At 39.5% G+C, this 25,125-nt stretch overlaps 1 protein-coding gene across 1 annotated transcript in view; it reads right to left on the reverse strand.

The window, feature by feature from the left end:
- The window catches only part of LOC124594753 (nose resistant to fluoxetine protein 6-like), a 233,338-nt gene that overhangs the window by 165,821 nt on the left and 42,392 nt on the right, over nt 1–25,125 (reverse strand). Inside the window, exon 2 of the mRNA XM_047133137.1 lies at nt 9,234–9,439. Coding sequence (XP_046989093.1) covers nt 9,234–9,439 — 206 coding nt within the window. The remainder of the gene's footprint in view (nt 1–9,233; nt 9,440–25,125) is intronic.

The raw sequence follows: 25,125 nt of genomic DNA on the forward strand, positions 1-25,125 counted from the left end.
TGTAAGTTACACATTAAACCAACCATACTGTACAATGTGCATGGCAACACAAGTTTGGCATTCAACAATTGTGGCACTGTTAGTTGTTAAGCCTACCTACCAAGACAAGGACAAACAACATCAGATGGAAAAATCAGTTTTCAATTGTCCTGAGGCGAAAAATTGCATTAAAAACAACAATGAAATCATTTTTTAATTGTTATGAGGCTGGCTCAAGACTTGTTCAGTATGCTTTCCACTGTTTTCTGCCACAAATTGAAATCGAGAAACAGTATGTCCCACGACAGATCAAAGTGTCTCATGGGTCACATTCAGAATGCACTTCACATTGTGTGGCTTCTGTTAAGCTGTGGTTGTAATTGGAAAACTAAATACAATGGCTTTCAGATAATCCCACAGCCAGAAGGAACTCATATTAAGATCAAGTGATTTGGATGGGCAGGTTGAAGGAAAATGATGGCTGATACTTCTAGCATTTCCAAAATGTCTCGAAGGAAATGCTTCATTGGCTGTACACTGTGTGGAGGAGTGCCATCTCACATAAAAACCAACCTACCCACAAAACCATGCTGCTGAAGGATTGGAATGCTGTTGGCGCACAAATGGTTCTCGTAGCATTTACCAGTGATGGTACAGGTAACAGGTCATGCAGGACCCATCTCCTCCAAAAAATATAGCTCTATGATAAACAATGTCATCAACCCACACCACAAGGTGTGCAGAATGAAGTGATACTAGTTGATATCCAAGTGGATTTTCCATTACCCACATTCTGCAATTTTAGTTCTTCTTCTTCTTCTTTTTCTTCTCTTTCCTAGTATTTCTCCCTTATTTGAAAATATTCTATTCAAATTTGAAGTCATTCTGAGTTTTACAGCATTTTGAAACTGGAACTTTAATTATAATCACCATATACATGGAGAAAAACAATGAATCATGGACTGAACCTGTGGAGACTCCTGAGAACACTTGTTTGTATGATGACTTCTCCAACTCATGGATAACTTATTGTTATATGTTTTTAAGACAGCTATTACCAACAATACTGCACTGTGTCACAAATTCTACTGTTTCGTTTTTATAAGTAATATATGAAAATCAAGGTTATCAAAAGATTGCTGAAATCAAGCACTGTTAGAATAGTCAAGATTTTATATGCTGTGAACATTGTGAATACTGCTGGCTGACCTGTAGTTGTATGGTAATTTTGAAGAATCAAATTTAGTAACTAGAATAACAATTTTTTCATCATTTTTAATCACATCTCAGAAAAGATTCTCATGATGGTTTTCTGACTGTTCACGTGGAAACGTTTTTTAAGACAAACACATTTGCCATTAAAGTGGTATTGCCTTGTTGTTGTTTTATTGGAATTTGAGAGCTGACTGGTATATCAAAAAGTCATTTATATCTAGGGGCCAGTCAGAAAGTCTAGCTTTTTGAATAAATCAGTACAGTGGGCCCTATTGCTGATATTTGTTGTTCCCATTCAGCTCTTTTCTGTACCTTGAAGACAATCTATATGTTCCCAGTGCTTGTTCCTCAAAACAGATTCCATATTTGAGGACTGAATGTATATATCCAAAATAAGTCACTTTGAGGCATGAAATATTGCAAAGAGCATAACATGCTGTGGATAGTCTCTTTGCCAAAGCCTTTACATGTTCTATCCACATCAACTGGCAGCCTATGTTCAATCCCAAGAAATTGATATTCATTACACAGTCTAACATGGGGTGGTTATAGTTAAACTTTCCCTATTTAAAACATTATAACATGGAAACTAATTTCTGTATGAGTACCAAATTTTATAGCATTAATGCCCAGAATATGGGGTGCATGATTTGCATGTGTCACAGTGCCACCATCCAGTTCCAACTATGGCCACCAGGTGTTGTGATCAGTCATCATGATTCATAGTCTCACACACCTGACCAATCGCAATGCTCTTGACACGCAACATGAACTTGACAAAAGGAGCAGGGCATTAATGGTGAAGCTCTATTATCAAAACAACAGTAGTGCTGCAGGTGAACTTCGAGAAGACTGCCAGCTGGAAGGTTTACAGAAGGGTTCCCTTTCTCGAGCTGCTGTGCAGAGCACGATGAATAAGTTTGAATCAACTGGAGAACTGGGCGTCACTCTGGGAAGAGGCCGAGGACTGGTTGCACCACAGGTGGTTGATGAAATCACTGTTGCTGTGGCAGACAATGCTGCATGCAATTCCCAGTCATCAGGTAGTGTGTGTGTTGTGTCATGAGAGTTGAACATCCCACGGTCCACTGTATGGGCGGTGCTTCAAACCATTCTCAGATGGTATCCATGCAAGATCCTTATCATAAAGCAGCTTGCACCACAGGATGCACAATGATGTGCTGACTCCCCTCTCCACTTTCTTGCAGGGATTGAAGTTGACAAGGACTGGCCCAGGACCGTCCTACAGACAGATGAAGCTCATTTTTCTCTGATGGGAGAATTGTTGAGTGTGGGAATCTCCACCTCCAGTCACTGTGCATGAAGTTCCTCTGTATGACTCAACAGTTTTCATGCAAGATAGGGCCCCACTGCACATCACTTGTGAAGTTCACCTGCTTCTCTGAAACACATTAGTAAATGATTGAATTATCAGCTGATCATTTCCAAAGCTTGGCCACACAATCACATGATCTCATTTCCTGTGATTTCTGCTTGTGGGGCTACCTGAAGGACAGGATTTACCAACAGAACATTCATACATGTGCTGTTCTGAAGCACAGCATATCAAGAGAGGTAGCCAGCATACCCACAGACATGCTTTGTTCTGTCATGCAGAGTGCAATCCCGCACTTTCAGACCCTTCTGTACACTCATGGGCGCCATATTGACCCCCTTTTCTAGCAGTAATGGTACCAGTATGTAATGGTGGCAGCACATTAAAAGTATTTCAGTTGAATTGATTCTGCATTATTTCTCTTTCCCATGTCCTTGACATTAATGCTACCAAGTTTGGTTGTCATAACACAGTTGTTTCCAAGTTATAACATGTTAAATAGGGGTAGTTTTATTATAACTGCACAGAACATTGTTCTTATTCAACCGGATGTATATACAATTAATCTTCTTTACATTTAAAATTACTTTAGTTTTCAGCGACAAATTGTGGACATCTTAAAGGGCTGCAGCAGGCTTTTCTGTCAATTGTGTTGGAGTTTTAGCTATAATAACTATGTTGCTGTCATCAGGAAACAGTATTTTTTCTGGAACTTTCTGGGAAATTGTTAATATAAACATGTAGGTTGCAATAGTTATTCAGAGATGAAGAGGCTCACACAGGATAGAGCAGCATGGACAGCTGCATCAAGCCAGTCATGGGACTGAAGACCACAACAACAACAAATAAGAAAATGGATTGGGACTAGTCCACTCCCTTGTGACATGCCTATATTAATGTGTTGTGGGTCTGATAAAGTGTTTTAACAGAAATCCATTTGAAGTATGTGAGATCTCAACTCACTGCACCCAATTTCTCAAGTACAACTTAAACAACTTCTTAGCCACACCTCACATTCCTAGCAATTCTAATTTATGCAGTGATGAATCTTTTGACTAAACAAAGTAAGTTGCATTGACATTATCACTTTCATCCACAACCACAAAAAATTACTTTTGTAAACTGTGCAATCCCATATTCTGTACCTCTTCTGGACCTGAAACCATGTCATTCATTACAAAGAAATTTAAATTTATTTAGACACTTCATTAATCCGTTCCTCACTATTGTTTAAATAATTTTGGAAATTATGGACAGTGAAGTGATTGGTCTATACTTTGTACATTTTTACATCACCATTTTTAAGTGTGGATATTACTTTTGCTTGCTTTAGGTACTCAGGAAAACAGACAGATTTGAATGATTCATTGGTTGCTTTTATCAGTGGAGCTTTTATGTTATTTACACTTTCTTTATGGACACAGTCTTGGATTTATCATGAAATATAGTAAGTCTATTGATAAATTCTCAGATTTTAACATATAATGTCAACTCATTTCTTGTATCTTCCCATGGGATACCTGAACACCCCCATTGTAGGGCATTGTGGTTGACCTGTTTTAAATTTCTGTGTGTGATAAAGTAAGATTTTTTGCTGGTAGCCAGCACGGGTATATTAACAATATCATATCATAGGCAGAAAAGTTATGACCAAAGTCTGACTGGAATCAATTGCTTTATCTCTCCTTTTTGTTGCCATTATATCTAGGATAGAGTAGCTGTGCGGCAGTTGGTTGATTGGATTCGGAAGTGTATTTTCATTAGAGCAAAACAGTTCCCTGAATTCTGTCTGGAGCAATATTTTAGCCTTTGGTCTAGAATTATGTCTGCCATAATGAAAACATACTCATATCAGGACAAGAATGAAGACACAGTTGACAAAGGACTATACTGTTTAAATTTTGGGTGATTTATAGATTGTTTCAATTTAAAGATTGTGATTTGACATACAAAACTACCATAAATTGATTTGTTCATTTTCGAAGTTCAATATTTCTCAAAATGTTACATGTACAAATATGACTGATATGTGAATATAGCCGTAAAGACCCCAAGTTTTCATTGGACCCATCAGTTAGCATTGTGAGTGAAGTGCCTTAATAAAATGGTAACAAAGCAAGAAAAGAGTTTTTGTGAATGAATTATAGAGAGAAACTGCAGTGCAAACAGAGCACTGTGAATTGGTATTGACACTTTAGGGATGCTGGTTATCTCTGTAAATAGAAAATTACCAGTCGACTAGGTGGAGAGGATGAGGGACAGTTTCTTACACAGTCCGAAAAATCAATGGTCCATGCAAGCCATGAACTTGGAATACTGCACCAAACTGTGTGGAAGGTTTTGTGATGGTGGTTACTTTTCAAATCATGCCATTTGCAGCTCATGCAACAATTAAAACTGAAAGATTTTGGCTGGGACCTGCAGTTACGCATCGCAATGTAGGAAGCACTTGAGGATGAACATTTCACCTCCAAGTAAATATTCAGTGGTGCAGCAAGCTTCCATTTATGTGGAAAGGTTAAGCAGCACAGTGTAAAGTGTGGAGCACTGAACATCCTCATGCAGTTGTGGTGCATGAATCAGTTTCACTGAAGGCTAATGTTTTCTGTGCAGTGACATAGATGAAGCTGTATGGGTCATTTTTCTATTGTGTGAAGACTGCGGTCAGTACCTCTCACCTTGAAATGTTGCAGCTTTGGTTCTTTCCACAACTGACTGTTTATCCCAAGAATTTCATCTTCCAACAAGATGGGGCACCCCCTCATATGAGCATCAATGTTTTTCACTACCTAAACAATGAAACTCTGGATTCATGAATTGGTCATGATGGTGAAAATGATGTGACTGTTCTCTTGGTTCCCCAGGTCTCCTAACCTAATACTTTGTGACGTTTTCCTTTGAGGGTACATTAAGGACTGTGTTTACATACCCCCTCCCCTCCCCTGCCAAGATCACTGGAGCTCTGAGTATGCACCAATGTTGCTGTGATAACCATTGTCAGGATATTGCTACGTAAGGTATGGAATGAACCTGACTAACCCTTGGACAGGATCTGTGTGATGAGAGGGGCACTCATAAACATCATAGAGTGCAAAATGCACACTTGGTGAGATTATGGTTCTATTCAGGCATCAATCATATTTCTACATGTAATACTTTGAAAAATATGCAGTTTCAAAAATGTATGAGCCATTTATAGTATCCCTGTATTTATTTTGAGAAACAAGAACTCCTCTTTTCTCTCACCAGTAGCAATAAATGCACTTAATATCCATACACCCAAAGCATATTAAAATCTATTAGACTGTCAATGTAAAACCTAAGAGATGAACAGAGTCAAAGAAGAAGCTTTATTTTAACTGTGATACTTGTAAGTTGAGTTGATAGAACAGATTGTAGAACACTCTAAACTGAGCTGGTAATGACTACACTTAGAGTGAGAGAGAAGCTGCTCACAGGTACTTGCTGGCACATGCTGACTGGAGAGAGTCAATTACCAACATTCATTACTTCAGACTCCATGTAGAAAGACAGGATAACAGACAGCTGGCAGCACTGTTGCCACTTTCGACTGTGAAGAACAAAAGACTGCTGTCAGGAGTCACTGAAAATCATACTTGGCTGTAACTGCCACAACACTGAGGCGCTGTTATAGAACTGTAAATGAAATTTTGCTATGTGATTAGTCATGACTGACTCATGAAACAGCCCTACAAAGTCCACTTCAGTTGCCATGAATATTCTCTTGCCATATGGACTAGAGATTTTCCTGAGGGATGAAAAAGAATGGTTCAAATGGCTCTGAGCACTATGGGACTCAACATCTTAGGTCATAAGTCCCCTAGAACTTAGAACTACTTAAACCTAACTAACCTGACATCACACACACCCATGCCCGAGGCAGGATTTGAACCTGCGACCGTAGCAGCCCCGCGGTTCCGGACTGCAGCGCCAGAACCGCACAGCCACCGCGGTCGGCCCTGAGGGATGACCTAAGTTGTAGTCACCCTGTACGTACAAGGTCTTTTCAAAAAATTCTGGAACTTTGTTCATAAAATTTTTCTGTGTTTACCTTTCACTTATTGTGTGAGGTCATCTTTGAAATACTCTCCTCCACAATTGGAGGATGAGGCAGCACAGTGATTTCATTTTTTGTGCAATAATCACACACCAACAGGGATGAATATGTAGGTACATTATCATGATACATGACCCATGAATTGTCTCATCACAATTCAGGCCACTTCCTTCTCACATTTTCTTGTAGGCATTGCAGTATGTCCTGATAGTACCATCCAATAACAGTTTGTCCTTGTGGCATGAATTCTTGATTAAATAATCCTTCAAAGTCAAAGAAAACTGTCAGCATGGATTTGACATTTGATGTGACATGATGAGCTTGTTTTGTCTTGTAGAACCTTTTCTGACCCATTGTGAAGACTGAACCTTGGTGTCAACCTTATAACTGTAGGACCATGTCTCTTCACCAGTTATGAGTCTCTTAAGGGACACCTCATTCTCATTTGTGCAATCCAAAATCTCTTCACAGATTGTGGTCTTGATTCATGAGCCATGGGATGAACTAGGTGGCAGCATGATGCATTCCAAGATGTTGTGTCAGAATTTCAAGACATTATCCAACTGAAATGTTATGTTCTTCTGAAATCTCTCAGTCAGTCAGTCATTGATCGGCATGCACAATTTCATTGATGTTCTAACATGAGCATTGTCAGTAGATGTCTAAGGGTCACCTGTAACTTCCATCTGACCATTTTTAAACTATGTGTCCAGTCATAACACCAAGTACAGTTTAAGAACTCATCACCATGGGCTTCCTCTATCATTTGGGGTGTCTCTGTGAAGGTTTTCTTGAGTATCAAGCAAAATTTAATGCAGACGCATTGCTCATCTAACCCTGCCATCTCAAAATAGCAAACCATGCAACACAATGTTCTAATCAATACAGCACTGAACAATAACTAACATGAATACAACAATGAAACTTTTGGCAGGTACACATTACACACAGGTATGCGCAGGGATGCCAACACACCATTGGCAAGAAATTATGAATGTTCTGGAATTTTTTGAACAGGCCTTGAAAGTGGCAAAATTGTGTACCAGTATTTTCAGACTCAAATCAAATGTTATTTCAATTGCTACAAATCAAACATAAAAGAGTTACATTCAAACCACTAAGTAACTGCAAGCATCAACAAATTAATAAAATCTGTTTATCAGCTTTCACATACAGCTTGAATAATTTGTATTAGATAGCTTTCCAAGCACATTAATAGTAAAAAAGAGAGTTTGTAAAAAAAGGGAGGAGAGGGGGAGAGGGACAGGAAACAGTTCTTAAATGTGGTTCTTCCAAATGTTGCACTGAGGTCATAGGTAGTTCACATGGATTCATGGAACACACTAGAGGGAAATTATGTTGACAAATTAATAACTATGTATACTTGGCCTCACAATGGTATGACTAAATAAAATCTTTTCAGTATTCCAGCTATGTCACGTGGTTATACTTCCCAAGCTCTCAGCCAAGTACTCCTGAGGCATAAGTCAAGTAATAACTCATTTACCAATTGACAATGCCCAAGGAGCATCATCATAATGCTCATGGATGTCAAACCATTTTATGTGGATGGAAGCCCAGGAAGATTTTATTCAAACTAAATAACAATTAAAAAGGTTTTATGTAGGTTAGGTAATGATGTGGTCTATTGTATAACCTCAAAATAAGCAGGCAGAGGATGGTGGGATGAAGATATAAACCACAAATCCTGTCTAGAATTCAGAATGGAATATTATTCTCTGGTATGAGATCTACACTAGGTTATCAGCAGATATCAAGTACAAAACTGAAATGCCCATTATATTGCAAACAATAGTAAAAAAAAAAAGAAAATACTGCATTTGCGACACCAATAATTTTTTGCAAAATTTGGACTCAGGGATGTAAATTTTTCATAAGTCTAGTGTTTGCATTAAACAGATTTTGCCTTTGTCAGTGTATAACCATGTAAAGTTACATAGATTCTTTGTTTCAAATATTAGATATAAGGCAGAGTAGTAAGAGGGGGAATTGTGGCTTTTGTCACAGAGCTAAGTTTCTTCTGATTTATGTGTAAAGCAATCTAGTAATAATTCCCATAAATATCAGTGTGAATGGATTTGTGCTAGTTGTATTTTGTTGTTAGTATGTTTCAAAGATGGAGCCTGCAAATGCTGATTCTGTCTGTCAATGCATAACTTGACTCTTTCTACATCCTGAACTCTGTCCTTCATGGCAGGATTTATGGAACACAATGTGTGAATGAACGAATGATGTAATGAGTGGGGAGTGGCAACAGTAAACTCACTTATATAATTGAAACATGTGTGTGTGTGTGGGGGGGGGGGGGGGGGGGGGGAGGGGGGTTGCACGAATACATGATTTTTAGGAAGTTGTTATATTTTAATTCTTGTTACATTTTTTATTATTTTACTATTTTTAACACCACTCGTCTCAAAAGGTTGTAGGAGCAGCACTAAAGAGCTGAATGTCATGAGTCTAAACCAGTCTCATCACTGATCATCATCATAATTACCACCAACATTATCATCATTATTAATAGTTTCACCAGAAGCACTATGATATTTTTCGAATATTTTAGGTGAAATTTTAGCACATGAAATAATAATGTCAGCACACACTTACTATCCTGCTTAGAGTCCCATTATTGTTTTTATTTTGTCTTGCGTGTAGCTCATTCGAAAATGTGATATCAGCAAGACAGTGCTGCCCATCAAATTTGCCAGTCTGTGTTTTTATTCCTTGTATGTCAATGCATTCATCAAAAACTCCAAGGTCAGTACCACCACCTGTTATAATGCCTTTTGGTACTTTTGTTGAAGAGTCAAACACTGAAACAGAAAGAAATGCATTATGGTTAATGAATTATTTACAATTGGATTTGAGTAGGTCCTACTGTTTTTCATCAAAGGCAAAATCTGCTGGTAAACTACCAAGGGCTATTAATGAGTGTTGACTGTATGTGTTAATTTAAAGAAATCCTTAGAGTACAATGATAATAACTGCACCATTCTTTGATATATTGAGCTTTAATGCAGTTATATGTAATTTGCTTCATCTTTCCAAATGTGCTAACAAAACATTTCTTTATCGAACAGGGGAAGCAATGGTTTACATTACTGATAGGTATTTTGGTCAAATATGCTTCATAATTATTGTAACTATCACTTTAGGGTCATCAATGTATTTTTGAAACACAAATAAACTCACTGTAAAAAAAGATTAGATTTTTGATTAGTCCACAAATCAAACAATAATAGTCCTTGCTAAGAATAATATAAGCAACAGTTCCTGATAGAAATTTATATAAGTCCAAGCACTGTTACATTATTATATACACATACTGGAATTATAATGTCAAGCAAAGTCCCAATAAGTTTTGTGGTATGGAAACCACGTGCTCATAAGTAGAATCACTGTGCAACACAAGTCTAAATCATTCCAGGTAAACAGTAGGGCCAGTTGTAGTTCACTTGAAGAGATGAAGTCAGATAATTGAAACTTAAACTGAGTTAGCCACTGGGTAGCCTTAATTTGCCTTCTATGGATGTTCACATCACCAGTATGTGATATCATTAGCTTTCCCATGCATGCACCCTCACTGGATGTGGGCAACATTACACATATAATTATGTCCATATATCTTCCACTTGCAGGTCTGGGGGTTTATAGTCCATGCACAATGCCATGGCTGGTAGAATTGCAGATGGCAGGACATGTGTGAGGAGCGTAATATATTTGGAGTTATGGGCAGGCATTGTAGGTGAAATGCTGAGCGCTGGAGAGAAGTGCCATTCTAAACTGTAGCATACACTCACTTTTTTTGGAAATGTTAAGTGGGGCCCCTCCACACCCACACTTGTGTGGTGACCATTCAAAAAGATCTGCTGTTAGCTCTGCTTTTGTTAGTATCTAAAAAAGAATTCTGCCAGAAATGCAACAATTTATTTTTGGCTGGCTTATTAACCATTTGTGACTTTCAGAGAAGTGTGATGAATGGCGAATTTTAAGTAAAACCTACACATTTCTCTGTTTGCCATGATAAATTTTGCTTCTTCTGCCAAAACACAGTGGAATTTAAAACCCACCACATTTCTCATTTCACGAGCTATCGATGCCCCTTAAAAATTACATTCTTTCATCAAAAAAGTCTGTAGCTATTGGAATGTCATGGTATATAATGAAGATTTACATAATAACAAAATAGTAAAATACTCTCCTCTTTACCTCCTATCATTTTCTGAAATCTCATTTCGATATCTGAAATCATTTATGAAATGTGAGGAATGTTGTGAATACCAGTATTTCACTCTGGCTTTATCACTGGTGCAGTGCAATCACAAATTATTGGTGACAGATAGATACCTCTAGCCAAGTCTAAAAAAAATCAATATGTTAGCTGAATTTCATATGCAACAACATATTATGTAATATGCAACAAACGCAAAATCACAGTAACCTCTGTTTTTCATTGCACACTTTTCTGAATTTTGTGCAGTGTCTTACTTCCACATAAATATCACAATAACCATGCCCATTAATGAAGTGATGGACACAGCATCATAAACCTGACATATAAAGCTATAAGTAAAGTAAAAGTGAATTTTTTTATCAAATAGTTTCTGTAAAATCATATGAGAATGACTGCAGGGCATGCCCATGAATTCTGCCATTGATGACTTGCCAAATGTTGGAAAACACTTACCAGCCTCCCTTTCCAACAAAGGAAGGAACTCGCCTAGAGCTTTGGATGAAAACTGGTCACTGTGCATTGTCCACCATATCCTATGCAGGCTATACTGGATTCATGTTGATACAGTCATAGGGTCAGTTCAGACACCAAATATTACATCAATCTATTAATTTTCCTACATCATATCAAAGATTAAATCCATGTTGATTCAGAAAGGCTTTCCAAGGATCAGCTTACTAATATTGTAAGCTGAAGATGTAAACAAATTGAAAAAGCTGTTGCAGTATGCACTGTAATAAATTATGATCGTATGATCCATTTCAAAAACACACAAGTAATAGGCAAATTTGACTACCATTGTCTTCCTTTGTTTTTAGAGAGATTTTAGTAAATCACCAACAATGTCAACAACATTAATAGCCATGCTGTGTTAAATGCATTGCCTCATACAAACATTTGAAAGTAAAATTTTGATTTCTGATCTAACTTAGAACCCTAAGAAGGTGTGCTTTTATGTAAAGCAACTCTTTGGTTGTTCCTGGTGATGTAAATCTTTTATTGTTTGCACTAATCTAGGATCAGTTCTTAAACCATCCTTATTAGTGATATGACCCAAAAAGCTAACTTCCTCCGGTGCAAAATGACATTTTCCCTCGCTGAGGATCAAATGGGCTGCTTTTAATCCCTTGAATACCTCCCTCAGGCATTGACTATGCTCTCACATATTTCTTGAAAAAATGCTAGACACTGATGTGATTTCAGTCTTTTCAATGTTCCATCCAGCAACTGTTTGAATGTTGCCAGAGCATTCTTCAACCCAAAAGGCATACTTCTACACAGAAGTGTGAAATAACCTGGTATAGGCATGCATATTCAAATACAGAGAGATGTAAACAGACAGAATATGGCACTGCAGTTGGCAATGGCTATATAAGACAATAAGTGTCTGGTGCAGTTGTTAGAGTGGATACTGCTGCTACAATTGCAGGTTATCAAGATTTAAGTGAACCTGAATGTGGTGCTATAGCCAGCGCATGAGTGATGGGACACAGCATTTCTGAGGTAGCGATGAAGTGGGGATTCTCCAGTATGATCATTTCACGAGTGTATCGTAAATATCAGGAATCCAGTAAAACATCAAATCTCCAACATTGCTACAGCCCCAAAAAGATCCTGCAGCAATGGGACCAATGGCAACTTAAGAGTATTGTTCAACATGACAGAAGCGCAACCCTTCTGCAAATTGCTGCAGATTTCAATGCTGGGCCATCAATGAGTGTCAGCTTGTGAACCATTCAATGAAACATTATCAATACAGGCTTTCGGAGCTGAAGGCCCACTCGTATACCTTTGATGACTGCACAACAAAAAGCTTTACACCTCGCTTGGGCCCATCAACACTGACATTGGACTGTTGATTGCAGAAAACATGTTGCCTGGTCAGACAAGTCTCATTTCAAATTCTATCAAGAGGATGGATGTTTATGGGTATGGAGACATCATGAATTCATGGATCCTGCATGTCAGCAGGGGACTGTTTAAGCTGGTGGAGGCTCTGTAAGAGTGTGGAGTGTGTGCAGTTGGAGTGACATGGGACCCCTGATACATCTACATATGACTCTGACAGGTGAGAGGTACTTAAACAACTTGTCTGATCTGCTAAATCCATTCATGTCCATTGTGCATTCTGACAGACTTGGGCAATTCCAGTAGGACAATTCAACACCCTCACACGTCCTGAATTGTTACAAAGTTGCTGCAGGAACACTCTTCTGAGTTTAAACACTCCTGCTTGCTACCAAACTCCCCAGAAATGAACATTATTGAGCATATCTGGGATGCCTTGCAACATGCTGTTCAGAAGAATCTCTGGCCCCTCATACTCTTACGGATTTATGGACAGCCCTGCAGGGTTCATGGTGTCAGTTCCCTCCAGCACTACTTCAGACATTAGACGAGTCCATGCCACATCAAGTTGCAGCACTTCTGCATGCTCATGGGGGTCATATACGATATTAGGCAGGTGTACCAGTTTCTTTGGCTCTTCGGTGTATTTTGGTTGTGTTGCTGGATGCAGAAAACACCATTTTTGGTCTATCCTCCACAGCCACTTCTAATTAATGTATCCACTCTGTAAGTCCATTGCTGAGAAGTTCTGGGTTTGCCCTAGGTTATCTATCATCTCTGTGATGTTTGGAACTGGTTAGGCATCTGCTATAATCCTACTATTCGAGTGGTGGTAACTGCAGCAACAGTGGTACTTCTTTGAACCACCCATAGACTTCTTGGGCACAATCACTTTCCCTGGTCTCAGGGGCTATTACTCTCTTCTATTATTCCACCAGCCAGTTGTTGAATCATTAAGTCTTCCAAAACTGGTCACAGCAAACTTGGTATTCTGTATGGCCTTCGATACACTGGTGCTTCGTTCCCTGTCGGAATCTCTAATGGTACCTAACGGTTATTGCTGAGTAGTTGCTCTTGCTGACAGCATCCAATATGAGCAGACCAGTAGTGTCTACCTGTGATTACTTGTACTAGTTGCTATGCACCACTCTGTTTAAAAAGAATAGCTCAATCTGCTCATAAGGTCGAGCCGCACATGTCTGCTTTCATGCCTCGCAACTGATTTGCTGCAAATAATGACCTATGGCTGTGATCCTTTGGTCAAACATTCTATGCATTGACTAGAATTGTGAATTGATAAAACATGCAGAAATACAAAATAAAAGTTACAAGAATAATTTAATAATAAGCGTTCTGTTCTAATGTCTGTAATTGACGCTGTCCACAGAGAATTATGCTGAATAATGTTTATTCAAGAAAGGACATCTCAAATAAACAGAAAGTGGTCCTATGATATTAAGTTAAAATACAGACAAAAATATCTTATCAAATACAGTGAAATTACGTTAAGATCATTATGAGAATGGCAGCAATAACCCCAAACTAAATAGTCATAAAATATATGTGAAAACTAAGTCCACTTAGTGATCACAATATACAGAATATTCATCAGCTCAAAACAGTTCAGTGTTCAACATGATGATTCACAAACTGACACACGCGATACAAAGAATAGTATCTCTTACACCTTCTGTTCTCAGTTCTGTAAATCAAGCGGCAAAAGTTATAGTTCTGTTCTGGAGCACATTCAGACTTCTCAAACTGTAAAGCCCCTTCAGAAGTATCAACCATTCACTGCCCAAAATCATTCACCTATACGACAAAATCACACACATTACCTCAGACAGGTCTGCCTTCTTCCAATGCAAATGTAAAAGTGTGGAGAATCACTCCCTTGAGCTTGTCACTCAAATCTCCCAGGCTACACTTGACTCCTATAACTCCTATAGTGTTCTGCTACTGTCTGCTTTTCCATTGGCTGAAGCCTTCCTCACCAAAAATACACCACTCTTACATCCTACATGATTTCATTCAACATGACCACTCCCCGTACTACACTAATATATTACAACAATATTTAAATAAAGAAATGTGCAAGTGTGTTCACATTAAATTACAGTGAACTCTCATTAAATTTTGTTTAATCTATTATTTATGCATTCTTGACAGAAACATCTTTTGATTCTATTTTGAGTTGTGGCATCCACTAACATATACTACTGATCACTTTTAAATTAGAACATTTTTAGTAGCACTTTCAATCAACATTTGAATAAAGTTACTGGCAAAATATTAAACAATTCATTAAATAAATACACAAGTATGACAAAATATGAAATATAGATGCTGTTTTCATTTGCTGTGTAAATGCGGAGAATACGATGTTCTGACCAACATTTGCATAACAAAAATATATATAAAAGACATAATTAATCAAGAAATAAAATAGATACAGACACAAAGCTTTCTGAAATGATGGCTGTTGTGCACTGCTTTCATCTGAGCTATTTGTTGCAATCACATGATGCAATTAAAAGTTGTTAATTCAGAGATCCATTGCGTAAATGTTTATTCACTGTGAAATATTAACTTCTGTAGGCACTTCAGTCTGGAACCGCGCGACAGCTATGGTCGCAGGTTCAAATCCTGCCTCGGGCATGGATATGTGTGATGTCCTTAGGTTAGTTAGGTTTAAGTAGTTCTAAGTTCTAGGGGACTGATGACCTCAGATGTTAAGTCCCATAGTGCTCAGAGCCAACCTCTGTAGTTTTAAGACTTTTGAAATTATTGTTGTGTCACCGGATGTTACTCATTTTTCAGGGATCACCATTGTATTCAGATTTGCATTAATATTTGACTGTAGATTCTCACAAAGCTGTAAGAAGCCTTCTTACAGTTTGTCTCAAAGCCCACCATTGGTTGAGCATAGCCAGCCATCTTAAATGATCGATGCATTGTCCAGACTCCCCATACCAGGGTTTTCCCCACATCTGGTCTTTTGCTGATATCCTTTCACTTGGCTTGCGTGAAGCAACTGCGGCAGCCTGCCCAGCCATAAAACAGCATATACCTCCCAGAATATGTAATATTATAATCTTAAGTTTCCTCAGTGTAATACAAATTATAAAATTATAGCAGGTTAATTAGATACCAAATAAACACATAAAATCAAATAAACTCTCGAATCAGCTCATTCTTTTCAAAAGTTTTTAGTGCTTCTGCATTCATTTGATAGCAATTCTTTTTTGCCACTTCATAGCATTTCACCATCACAACACATGATCAATGTTCTGTTGTTGAAGTTTGGATCATTCGCAGTCCAGCTGTCACTGCAGAAATTCATGATGCCCTTGGCAAAGTACTCTAGTATGTCTTCAGTAATCCCATCCTTAATCCAGTACTGTCTTTCAAGTTTCTCCACGTGGAGGCAGTATGCACTTCAGTCATCTTGAGTTATCATTTCAAAATTTGCAACAATTTGGACAAGCCGGCTGCTGTGGCCAAGCGGTTCTCGGCACTTCAGTCCAGAACCGCGCTGCTGCTATGGTCGCAGGTTCGAATCCTGCTTCCGGCATGAATGTGTGTGATGTCCTTAGGTTAGTTAGGTTTAAGTAGTTCTAGGTCTCGGGGACTGATGACCTCAGATGTTAAGTCCCATAGTGCTTAGAGCCATTTGAACGACCTCATCCAGAAGTAAATCTAGGCATACTAGGACTCAGTACAGTGCCAACACGAATGTCTTTAATGTTTTTTCGTCTGGCACTGCAATAATTATTATACAGACTACGTTCCGATCCATCTTTGGAATGGCCCTCTTCAGGACGACGGATTTCAGTTATTAAGTGACAGCCGACGCCACATTCTGGCATGTCACTGGACAGACAGAAGTCAAAATGCTTGCGGATGGATGGCTGTACGGCAGGCTATTGGTTGTTCTACTGAAGTATAGTTTGCGTCATGTAGTAAGGCGGCCTAATTTGGTTGTGGTACTCAAGAATATAGGTGATTATTTCTACCTCTACATCTACACGGATACTCTGCAGATCACACTTAAACGCCTGGCAGAGGGCTTGTGGAACCACCTTCACAATAATTCTCTATTATTCCAATCTCTAACAGCGTGCAGAAGAAAAATGGACACCTATATCTTTCTGTGCGACCTCTGATTCCCCTTATTTGGTTATGATGATCTTTTATCCCTTTGTAGGTCGGCGTCAACAAAATATTTTCGCATTCGGGGGAGAAAGTTGGTGATTTAAATTTCATGAGAAGATTCCTCCGCAGCAAAAAACGCCTTCGTTTTAATGATGTCCACCACAATTCCTGCATCATGTCAGTGACACTTTCTCTCCGATTTCTTGGTGATAAAAAACGTGCTGCTCTTCTTTGAACTTTCTTGGTGTACTCCATTAATCCTGTCTGGTAAGGAGCCCACGCCGGGCAGCAGAACTCCGAAAGAAGATGGACAAGTGCAGTGCAGGCAGTCTCTTTAGTATTTGCATCTTCTAAATGTTCTGCCAATAAAGACAACCTTTGGTTCGCCTACACCGCAACTTTATCTTTGTGTACTTTACAATGTAAATTGTTCCTAGTTGTAATTCTAGGTATTTAGTTGAATTTGCTGCCTTTAGATTTGACTGATTTATAGCGTAACCGAAGTCTGACGGGTTCGTTTTAGCACTCATGTGGAAGACCTCACACTTTTAATTATTTATGGTCAATTGCCGATTTTCGCACCATACTGATTCTAAATCGTCTTGCAATTTGTTTTGATCTTCTGATGAACTTACTAGACGATAAACGACAGCATCATCTGCAAACAACTAAATCGTTTGTATAGATAAGAAACAGCAGAGGGGCTATAACGTCAGAAATCGCTTTTGCTTTGCTCGATGACTTTCCTTCAGTTACTATGTACTGTAATATCTCTGACAGGAAATCACGAATTCAGTCGCATAACTGAGATGATATTCTATAAGCAGTCAATTTGACTACAAGCCGCTTGTGAGGTACTGTATCAAAAGCCTTCTGGAAATCTACAAAAATGCGGAATCAATCTCAAATCCCTTGTCAATAGCACTCAATACTACGTGTGAGTAAAGAGCTAGTTTTGTTTAACGAGAACGAAATTTTGTAAATCCATGTTGAAATGAAATGTCGTGTGGCTAGGGCCTCCCATCGGGTGGACCATTCGCCTGGTGCAGGTCTTTCGAGTCGACGCCACTTCGGCGACCTGCGCGTCGATGGGTATGAAATGATGATGATTTGGACAACACAACACCCAGTCCCTGAGCGGATAAAATCTCCGACCCAGCCGGGAATCGAACCCGGGCCCTTAGGATTGACAGTCTGTCACGCTGACCACTCAGCTACCGGGGACGGACTAAATCCGTGTTGACTGTGTATCAGTAGACCGTTCTCTTCGGGATAATTCATAATGTTCGAACACAATAATGTTCCGAAATCCTGCTGCATATCGACGTTAATGATATGGGCCTGTAATTTGGTGAATTACTGCTCCTGTCTTTTCTGAATATTGGTGTGATCTGTGCAACTTTCCAGTCTTTGGGTGATTGCTGATCGTTTGTCGAGAGAACGGTTGTATATGATTGTTAAGTACGGAGCTATTGCATCAGCATACTCTAAAAGGAACCTAATTGGTGTACAGTCTGGAACGGAAGACTTGATTTTATTATGTGATTTAAGTTGTTTCATTACTCCGAGGGTGTCTACTTCTAAGTTACTCATGTTGGTAGCTAGTCTTGATTCGAATTGTGAAATATGTACTTCGTCTTCTTTGGTGAAAGAATTTCGCAAGTCTGTTGTTTAGTAACTCTGCTTTGGCAGCACTGTCATCGATGGCATTTCCATTGCTATCGCACAGAGAAGGCATTGATTCTGTCTTGCCGCTAGCATACTTTACATACGACCAGGATCTCTTTCGATTTTCTGCAAGGTTTCGGGACAAAGACAATAGCAAATTGGCACTATAAACTGCTTGGCAAAACGTCACTACGGCAGTTCTTTGTTTTTGCTGGTAAGCCCGGTTCTTGTGGAGCTGCTGATCGTCGAACAAACACGACGTGTTGGACTGGGGTCACTGACGGCCCAGGCCGTCGACAACTTGTATACGTTCTCCTTTTTCATGCTTCTTGGGACGTTTATTATTTCGATAGCCTCCCTCATTTTCTGCTGCTACAGCTGTGGCTACCAAGCATGTACGTGGGCTTCTTGAAAACTGATGGGTGGGCCGTATTCCAGGTGATGCCCGGCTACTACTGGTTTGTTGTGTTGCCGCTCTGTCATACACAACTTTCACCGTCCGACACGTGACTGCTAATCGAACTCCTGGTTTCGCCAACGTAGGCGACTCAGCAGTTAAACCCTTGCAAGGTGAGAGCATCCACGGTATCCTTCGTAGGCCTCACCAAATTTCGGTTTTTGTGGTCACTCTAAAACATGAGCCTAATTTCTCCGTGGAGCAGCATCTAGTGTACGTGCTCGCTGTTGCTTTTTATGTAAGGTGAGCGTGCAACAGGGAGCTGCCCTCTTGTTTCTTCGTTTTTTCTTGGCTGTATCTCATATTTTATTGCAATATCTATTCTAATGGAATGTTTTCCAAGATTGTTTAGCTCATGTTGTAGATTATGTGTCGCTTCCCGGTGAGCTTGGGTTGTCGGCGTACATAGCACCGCGTTATTTGTTGCTGATGATGATGCGACTCTGCATGGTGATGTGTGTCGGTTTACAGTATATACCTTGTATCCAAGTTTACCGCTAGGTGTTCTCCATATTTCCATAATCTGGCAAAGGATCATGCCGTCATCCATTTCCAAAGCGATTTTTTTTTCGTTTGTTCAGGTACTGCTGAAACTTCCGTAGTTCTGGTTCTCCATGGCGCCACATGACGAACATGTCGTCCACGTACCTCTGCCAACAGCAAGGTTACGGAACTCTGGCTTCCAGGCGTATAGCGATATTTGCTCCTGCAAGATGTTGATAGTCTTAGCTATAGGCCCATTACTAAACAGAGATTTTGTGACAAGTGGAGCTACGGAAATAATGAAACGCGCCATCAGCATGAACAGGGAGAATAGCTCCGAGATGTTAACGGCCTGGTTGTCAGCGATCTCAGTTCCACGGGCCGCGCGTGCTGGACAGCCATCTGAGGAGTAATTGCTCCATGAGTGGTAAAATGGAATTTTTGGAGGGGTAAAAACAAAAGAATTCAATTATATTGTGGACATTCTGCTTTTTTATTTGCCATTAAAATTATTGGATATAAGGTCATGTACCTAAAACACGTTTAGCACCTCTGTACTATCGTCAGTGTCTTTTCTTTACCAAAATCTGTGAAATGTGAACATATGTCGAATGATATCTAAGCTACGAAAACTAGGTCTTAAGAACAGTTTTTGTTTTGTTTTTGTCACTACCCAAATTTTACGTTATAGGTGACTGCGTGATTACTTCTACATTATCCTGTTTAATACATCACTTTATGTTTAAGCGCAATTTTGTTGTTCCAAGATATTTCGCGCACACATTTTCTGTTGCTAACGTTTTAATTTGGCAGATTCGTTTTCTTTCGCGTTCCCGTGCGTCATTGAGAAGCACACAATTATGTTTTTAAAGATCATTACAATTATTACTGCCCGCATCTCGTGGTCGTGCGGTAGCGTTCTCGCTTCCCACGCCCGTGTTCCCGGGTTCGATTCCCGGCGGGGTCAGGGATTTTCTCTGCCTCGTGATGGCTGGGTGTTGTGTGCTGTCCTTAGGTTAGTTAGGTTTAAGTAGTTCTAAGTTCTAGGGGACTTATGACCACAGCAGTTGAGTCCCATAGTGCTCAGAGCCATTACAATTATTACTATTTCATAAGACTAATATTGATTCCATGAGTTAACTACAACATTGTGAAAAGGACAGATTACCACTCACCACATATAGAAGCCACAGAGTTGCAGACAGGCACAATCAAAAGAGTCCTAAACATTTAAGTTTACTGCCAAAATGCCTTCTTCGGAAATAGAAAGCATACAGACATTCACAAAGCACAACTCACACGTTCATGGCTACTTCTATGGCCACTGTGCCCGAACATTGTTTGATTACGTAAGTTACTAATGATTACATTTTTTTTTTCAAATACATGTGGCACACTGTTGTGAAGGTTACAGTTTATGAAAGAATGCGTTAATGTCTCCCTCACATAGTCTACCCACTACACACAAGCTTTGTGCTTTTTACCCTGCATCTACGACAGTAAAACCGAGACATGTATATCACATACGCTGAAACATCTCGTGAAAATCCCTTCTTCGTGTTGTGAGTAGTTCCCGCAGTAGTTCAGAGACTTGTTTCACGATTCACTTCGCAACAATAAATGAATTTATTATTATTATTATTAGAAGTAGTAGTAGTAGTGGCAGTGGTCAAATACAAAGCATTGGCAACTTGAAGTCTTCCACCTTCTAAGATTTCAGAAGTAAGGAGTCCAACAACCAAGTGATTTAGAAATAGTAAGAGTAAAGCAAACATTTTAACTTGGTTGATTTTCAAATGGGGCGCAGGTTGTGCATGAAGTAAATGTTACGAAAAGAGTGGTGCACAGGAAGCATCCTTTGTAACAAGTGTATGCCCTCAAAGTGGATAGTTAGCTTTCTCTTCTGAGAAGCAGTTTGAGGCAGCACTCGCAATACACTGCTATAACAACAGGTTGCTAGAAATAAGCAGTACCAATTGTGTCATTGACTCTTTAGTAGTTTTCAATGCTATTGTGTTCTCGGTACTCTGCTGTATGTCCCTAGAGTGGTTCCAAGTGTCCAGTCACGCAGAAAATGTTTCAGACATTCATTACTAGATGGCGCATAGTCTTTATGCCAAGTACAGGGCCTGTTTATAGATACTAGAGGCAAGCAATGCTTCCCAATGGAGTACCAAGTGCCGAGCGTCCAGGTCTCCTTCATTTAGCCAGGAATGGTCTGAAGAGATAAGTTGTTGGTAATGGGCACAGCTCTTTCAGCTGGGAGAGAGATTTTACAATTATAGAGAAATTATTCCTCAATATTTATACAAGACTGCTGAATCAGCCTTAAAGCTATGAAACCATTCTACACAATTCCAATGCATACAGATGTTTTGTTTGATTTTAAAGATGCTGCTGAAACATCGTTGTCAGTGCAGGCGTGTAAGATCTCCAAAAACAGTGTGACCGAAGTGTCTCATACTCATCCATCTCAAATAAATATTCCTACATTAATAACCTCCCCCCATGAACCATGGACCTTGCCGTTGGTGGGGAGGCTTGCGTGCCTCAACGATACAGATAGCCGTACCGTAGGTGCAACTTGAGAGGCCAGACAAACGTGTGGTTCCTGAAGAGGGGCAGCAGCTTTTTCAGTAGTTACAGGGGCAACAGTCTGGATGACTGATCTGGCCTTGTAACATTAACCAAAATGGCCTTGCTGTTCTGGTACTGCGAACGGCTTAAAGCGAGGGGAAACTACAGCCGTAATTTTTCCCGAGGGCTTGCAGCTTTACTGTATGATTAAATGATGATGGCGTCCTCTAGGGTAAAATATTCTGGAGGTAAAATAGTCCCCCATTCAGATCTCCGGGCGGGGCCTACTCAAGAGGACATCGCTATCAGGAGAAAGAAAAAGAAAACTGACGTTCTACGGATCGGAGCGTGGAATGTCAGATCCCTTAATCGGGCAGGTAGGTCAGAAAATTTAAAAAGGGAAATGGATAGGTTAAAGTTAGATATAGTGGGAATTAGCGAAGTTCGGTGGCAGGAGGAACAAGACTTCTGGTCAGGTGAATACAGGGTAATAAATACAAAATCAAATAGGGGTAATGCAGGAGTGGGTTTAATAATGAATAAAAGAATAGGCGTAAGGGTAAGCTACTACAAACAGCATAGTGAACGCATTATTGTGGCCAAGATAGATACGAAGCCCACACCTACTACAGTAGTACAAGTTTATATGCCAACTAGCTCTGCAGATGACGAAGAAATTGATGAAATGTATGATGAGATAAAAGAAATTATTCAGGTAGTGAAGGGAGACGAAAATTTAATAGTAATGGGTGACTGTAATTCATCAGTAAGAAAAGGAAGAGAAGGAAACATAGTAGATGAATATGGATTGGGGCTAAGAAATGAAAGAGGAAGCCACCTGGTAGAATTTTGCGCAGAGCATAACTTAATCATAGCTAATACTTGGTTTAAGAATCATAAAAGAAGGCTGTATACATGGAAGAAGCCTGGAGATACTAAAAGGTATCAGATAGATTACATAATGGTAAGACAGAGATTTAGGAACCAGGTTTTAAATTGTAAGACATTTCCAGGGGCAGATGTGGACTCTGACCACAAGCTATTGGTTATGAACTGTAGATTAAAACTGAAGAAACTGCAAAAAGGTGGGAATTTAAGGAGATGGGACCTGGATAAACTGACTAAACCAGAGGTTGTACAGAGTTTCAGGGAGAGCATAAGGGAACAATAGACAGGAATGGGGGAAAGAAATATTGTAGAAGAAGAATGGGTAGCTTTGAGGGATGAAATAGTGAAGGCAGCAGAGCATCAAATAGGTAAAAAGACGCGGGCTGGTAGAATCCCTTGGGTAACAGAAGAAATATTGAATTTAATTGATGAAAGGAGAAAATATAAAAATGCAGTAAATGAAGCAGGCAAAAAGGAATACAAATGTCTCAAAAATGATATCGACAGGAAGTGCAAAATGGCTAAGCAGGGATGGCTAGAGGACAAATGTAAGGATGTAGAGGCTTATCTCAGTAGGGGTAAGATAGATACTGCCTACAGGAAAATTAAAGAGACCTTTGGAGAAAAGAGAACCATCTTAATGAATACCAAGACCTCAGATGGAAACCCAGTTCTAAGTAAAGAAGGGAAAGCAGAAAGGTGGAAGGAGTATATAGAGGGTCTATACAAGGGCGATGTACTTGAGGACAATATTATGGAAGTGGAAGAGGATGTAGATGAAGATGAAATGGGAGATATGATACTGCGTGAAGAGTTTGACAGAGCACTGAAAGACCTAAGTCGAAACAAGGCCCCCGGAGTAGACAACATTCCATTAGAACTACTGACAACCTTGGGAGAGCCAGTCCTGACAAAACTCTACCATCTGGTGAGCAAGATGTATGAGACAGGCGAAATACCCTCAGACTTCAAGAAGATTATAATAATCCCAATCCCAAAGAAAGCAGGTGTTGGCAGATGTGAAAATTACCGGACTATCAGTTTAATAAGTCACAGCTGCAAAATACTAACGCGAATTCTTTACAGACGAATGGAAAAACTGATAGAAGCCGACCTCGGGGAAGATCAGTTTGGATTCCGTAGAAATGTTGGAACACGTGAGGCAATACTGACCCTAAGACTTATCTTAGAAAATAGATTAAGGAAAGGCAAACCTACGTTTCTCGCATTTGTAGACTTAGAGAAAGCTTTTGACAATGTTGATTGGAATACTCTCTTTCAAATTCTGAAGGTGGCAGGGGTAAAATACAGGGAGCGAAAGGTTATTTACAATTTGTACAGTAACATATTCGGAGTAGGTATTAAAATCAATGGAGAAGAAATAAAAACTTTGAGGTTCGCCGATGACATTGTAATTCTGTCAGAGACAGCAAAGGACTTGGAAGAGCAGTTGAACGGAATGGACAGTGTCTTGAAAGGAGAGTATAAGATGAACATCAACAAAAGCAAAAGGAGGATAATGGAATGTAGTCGAATTAAGTCGGGTGATGCTGAGGGAATTAGATTAGGAAATGACACACTTAAAGCAGTAAAGGAGTTTTGCTATTTGGGGAGCAAAATAACTGATGATGGTCGAAGTAGAGAGGATATAAAATGTAGACTGGCAATGGCAAGGAAAGCGTTTCTTAAAAAGAGAAATTTGTTAACATCGAGTATTGGTTTAAGTGTCAGGAAGTCGTTTCTCAAGGTATTTGTATGGAGTGTAGCCATGTATGGAAGTGAAACGTGGACGATAAATAGCTTAGACAAGAAGAGAATAGAAGCTTTCGAAATGTGGTGCTACAGAAGAATGCTGAAGATTAGATGGGTTGATCACATAACTAATGAGGAGGTACTGAATAGAATTGGAGAGAAGAGGAGCTTGTGGCACAACTTGACTAGAAGAAGGGATCGGTGGGTAGGACATGTTCTGAGACATCGAGGGATCACCAATTTAGTTTCGGAGGGCAGCGTGGAGGGTAAAAATCGTAGAGGGAGACCAAGAGATGAATACACTAAACAGATTCAGAAGGATGTAGGCTGCAGTAGGTACTGGGAGATGAAGAAGCTTGCACAGGATAGAGTAGCATGGAGAGCTGCATCAAACCAGTCTCAAGACTGAAGACCACAACAACAACAACAACAACATC

The sequence above is a fragment of the Schistocerca americana genome, chromosome 2, assembly GCF_021461395.2.
Source record: "Schistocerca americana isolate TAMUIC-IGC-003095 chromosome 2, iqSchAmer2.1, whole genome shotgun sequence".
NCBI lineage: Eukaryota > Metazoa > Arthropoda > Insecta > Orthoptera > Acrididae > Schistocerca > Schistocerca americana.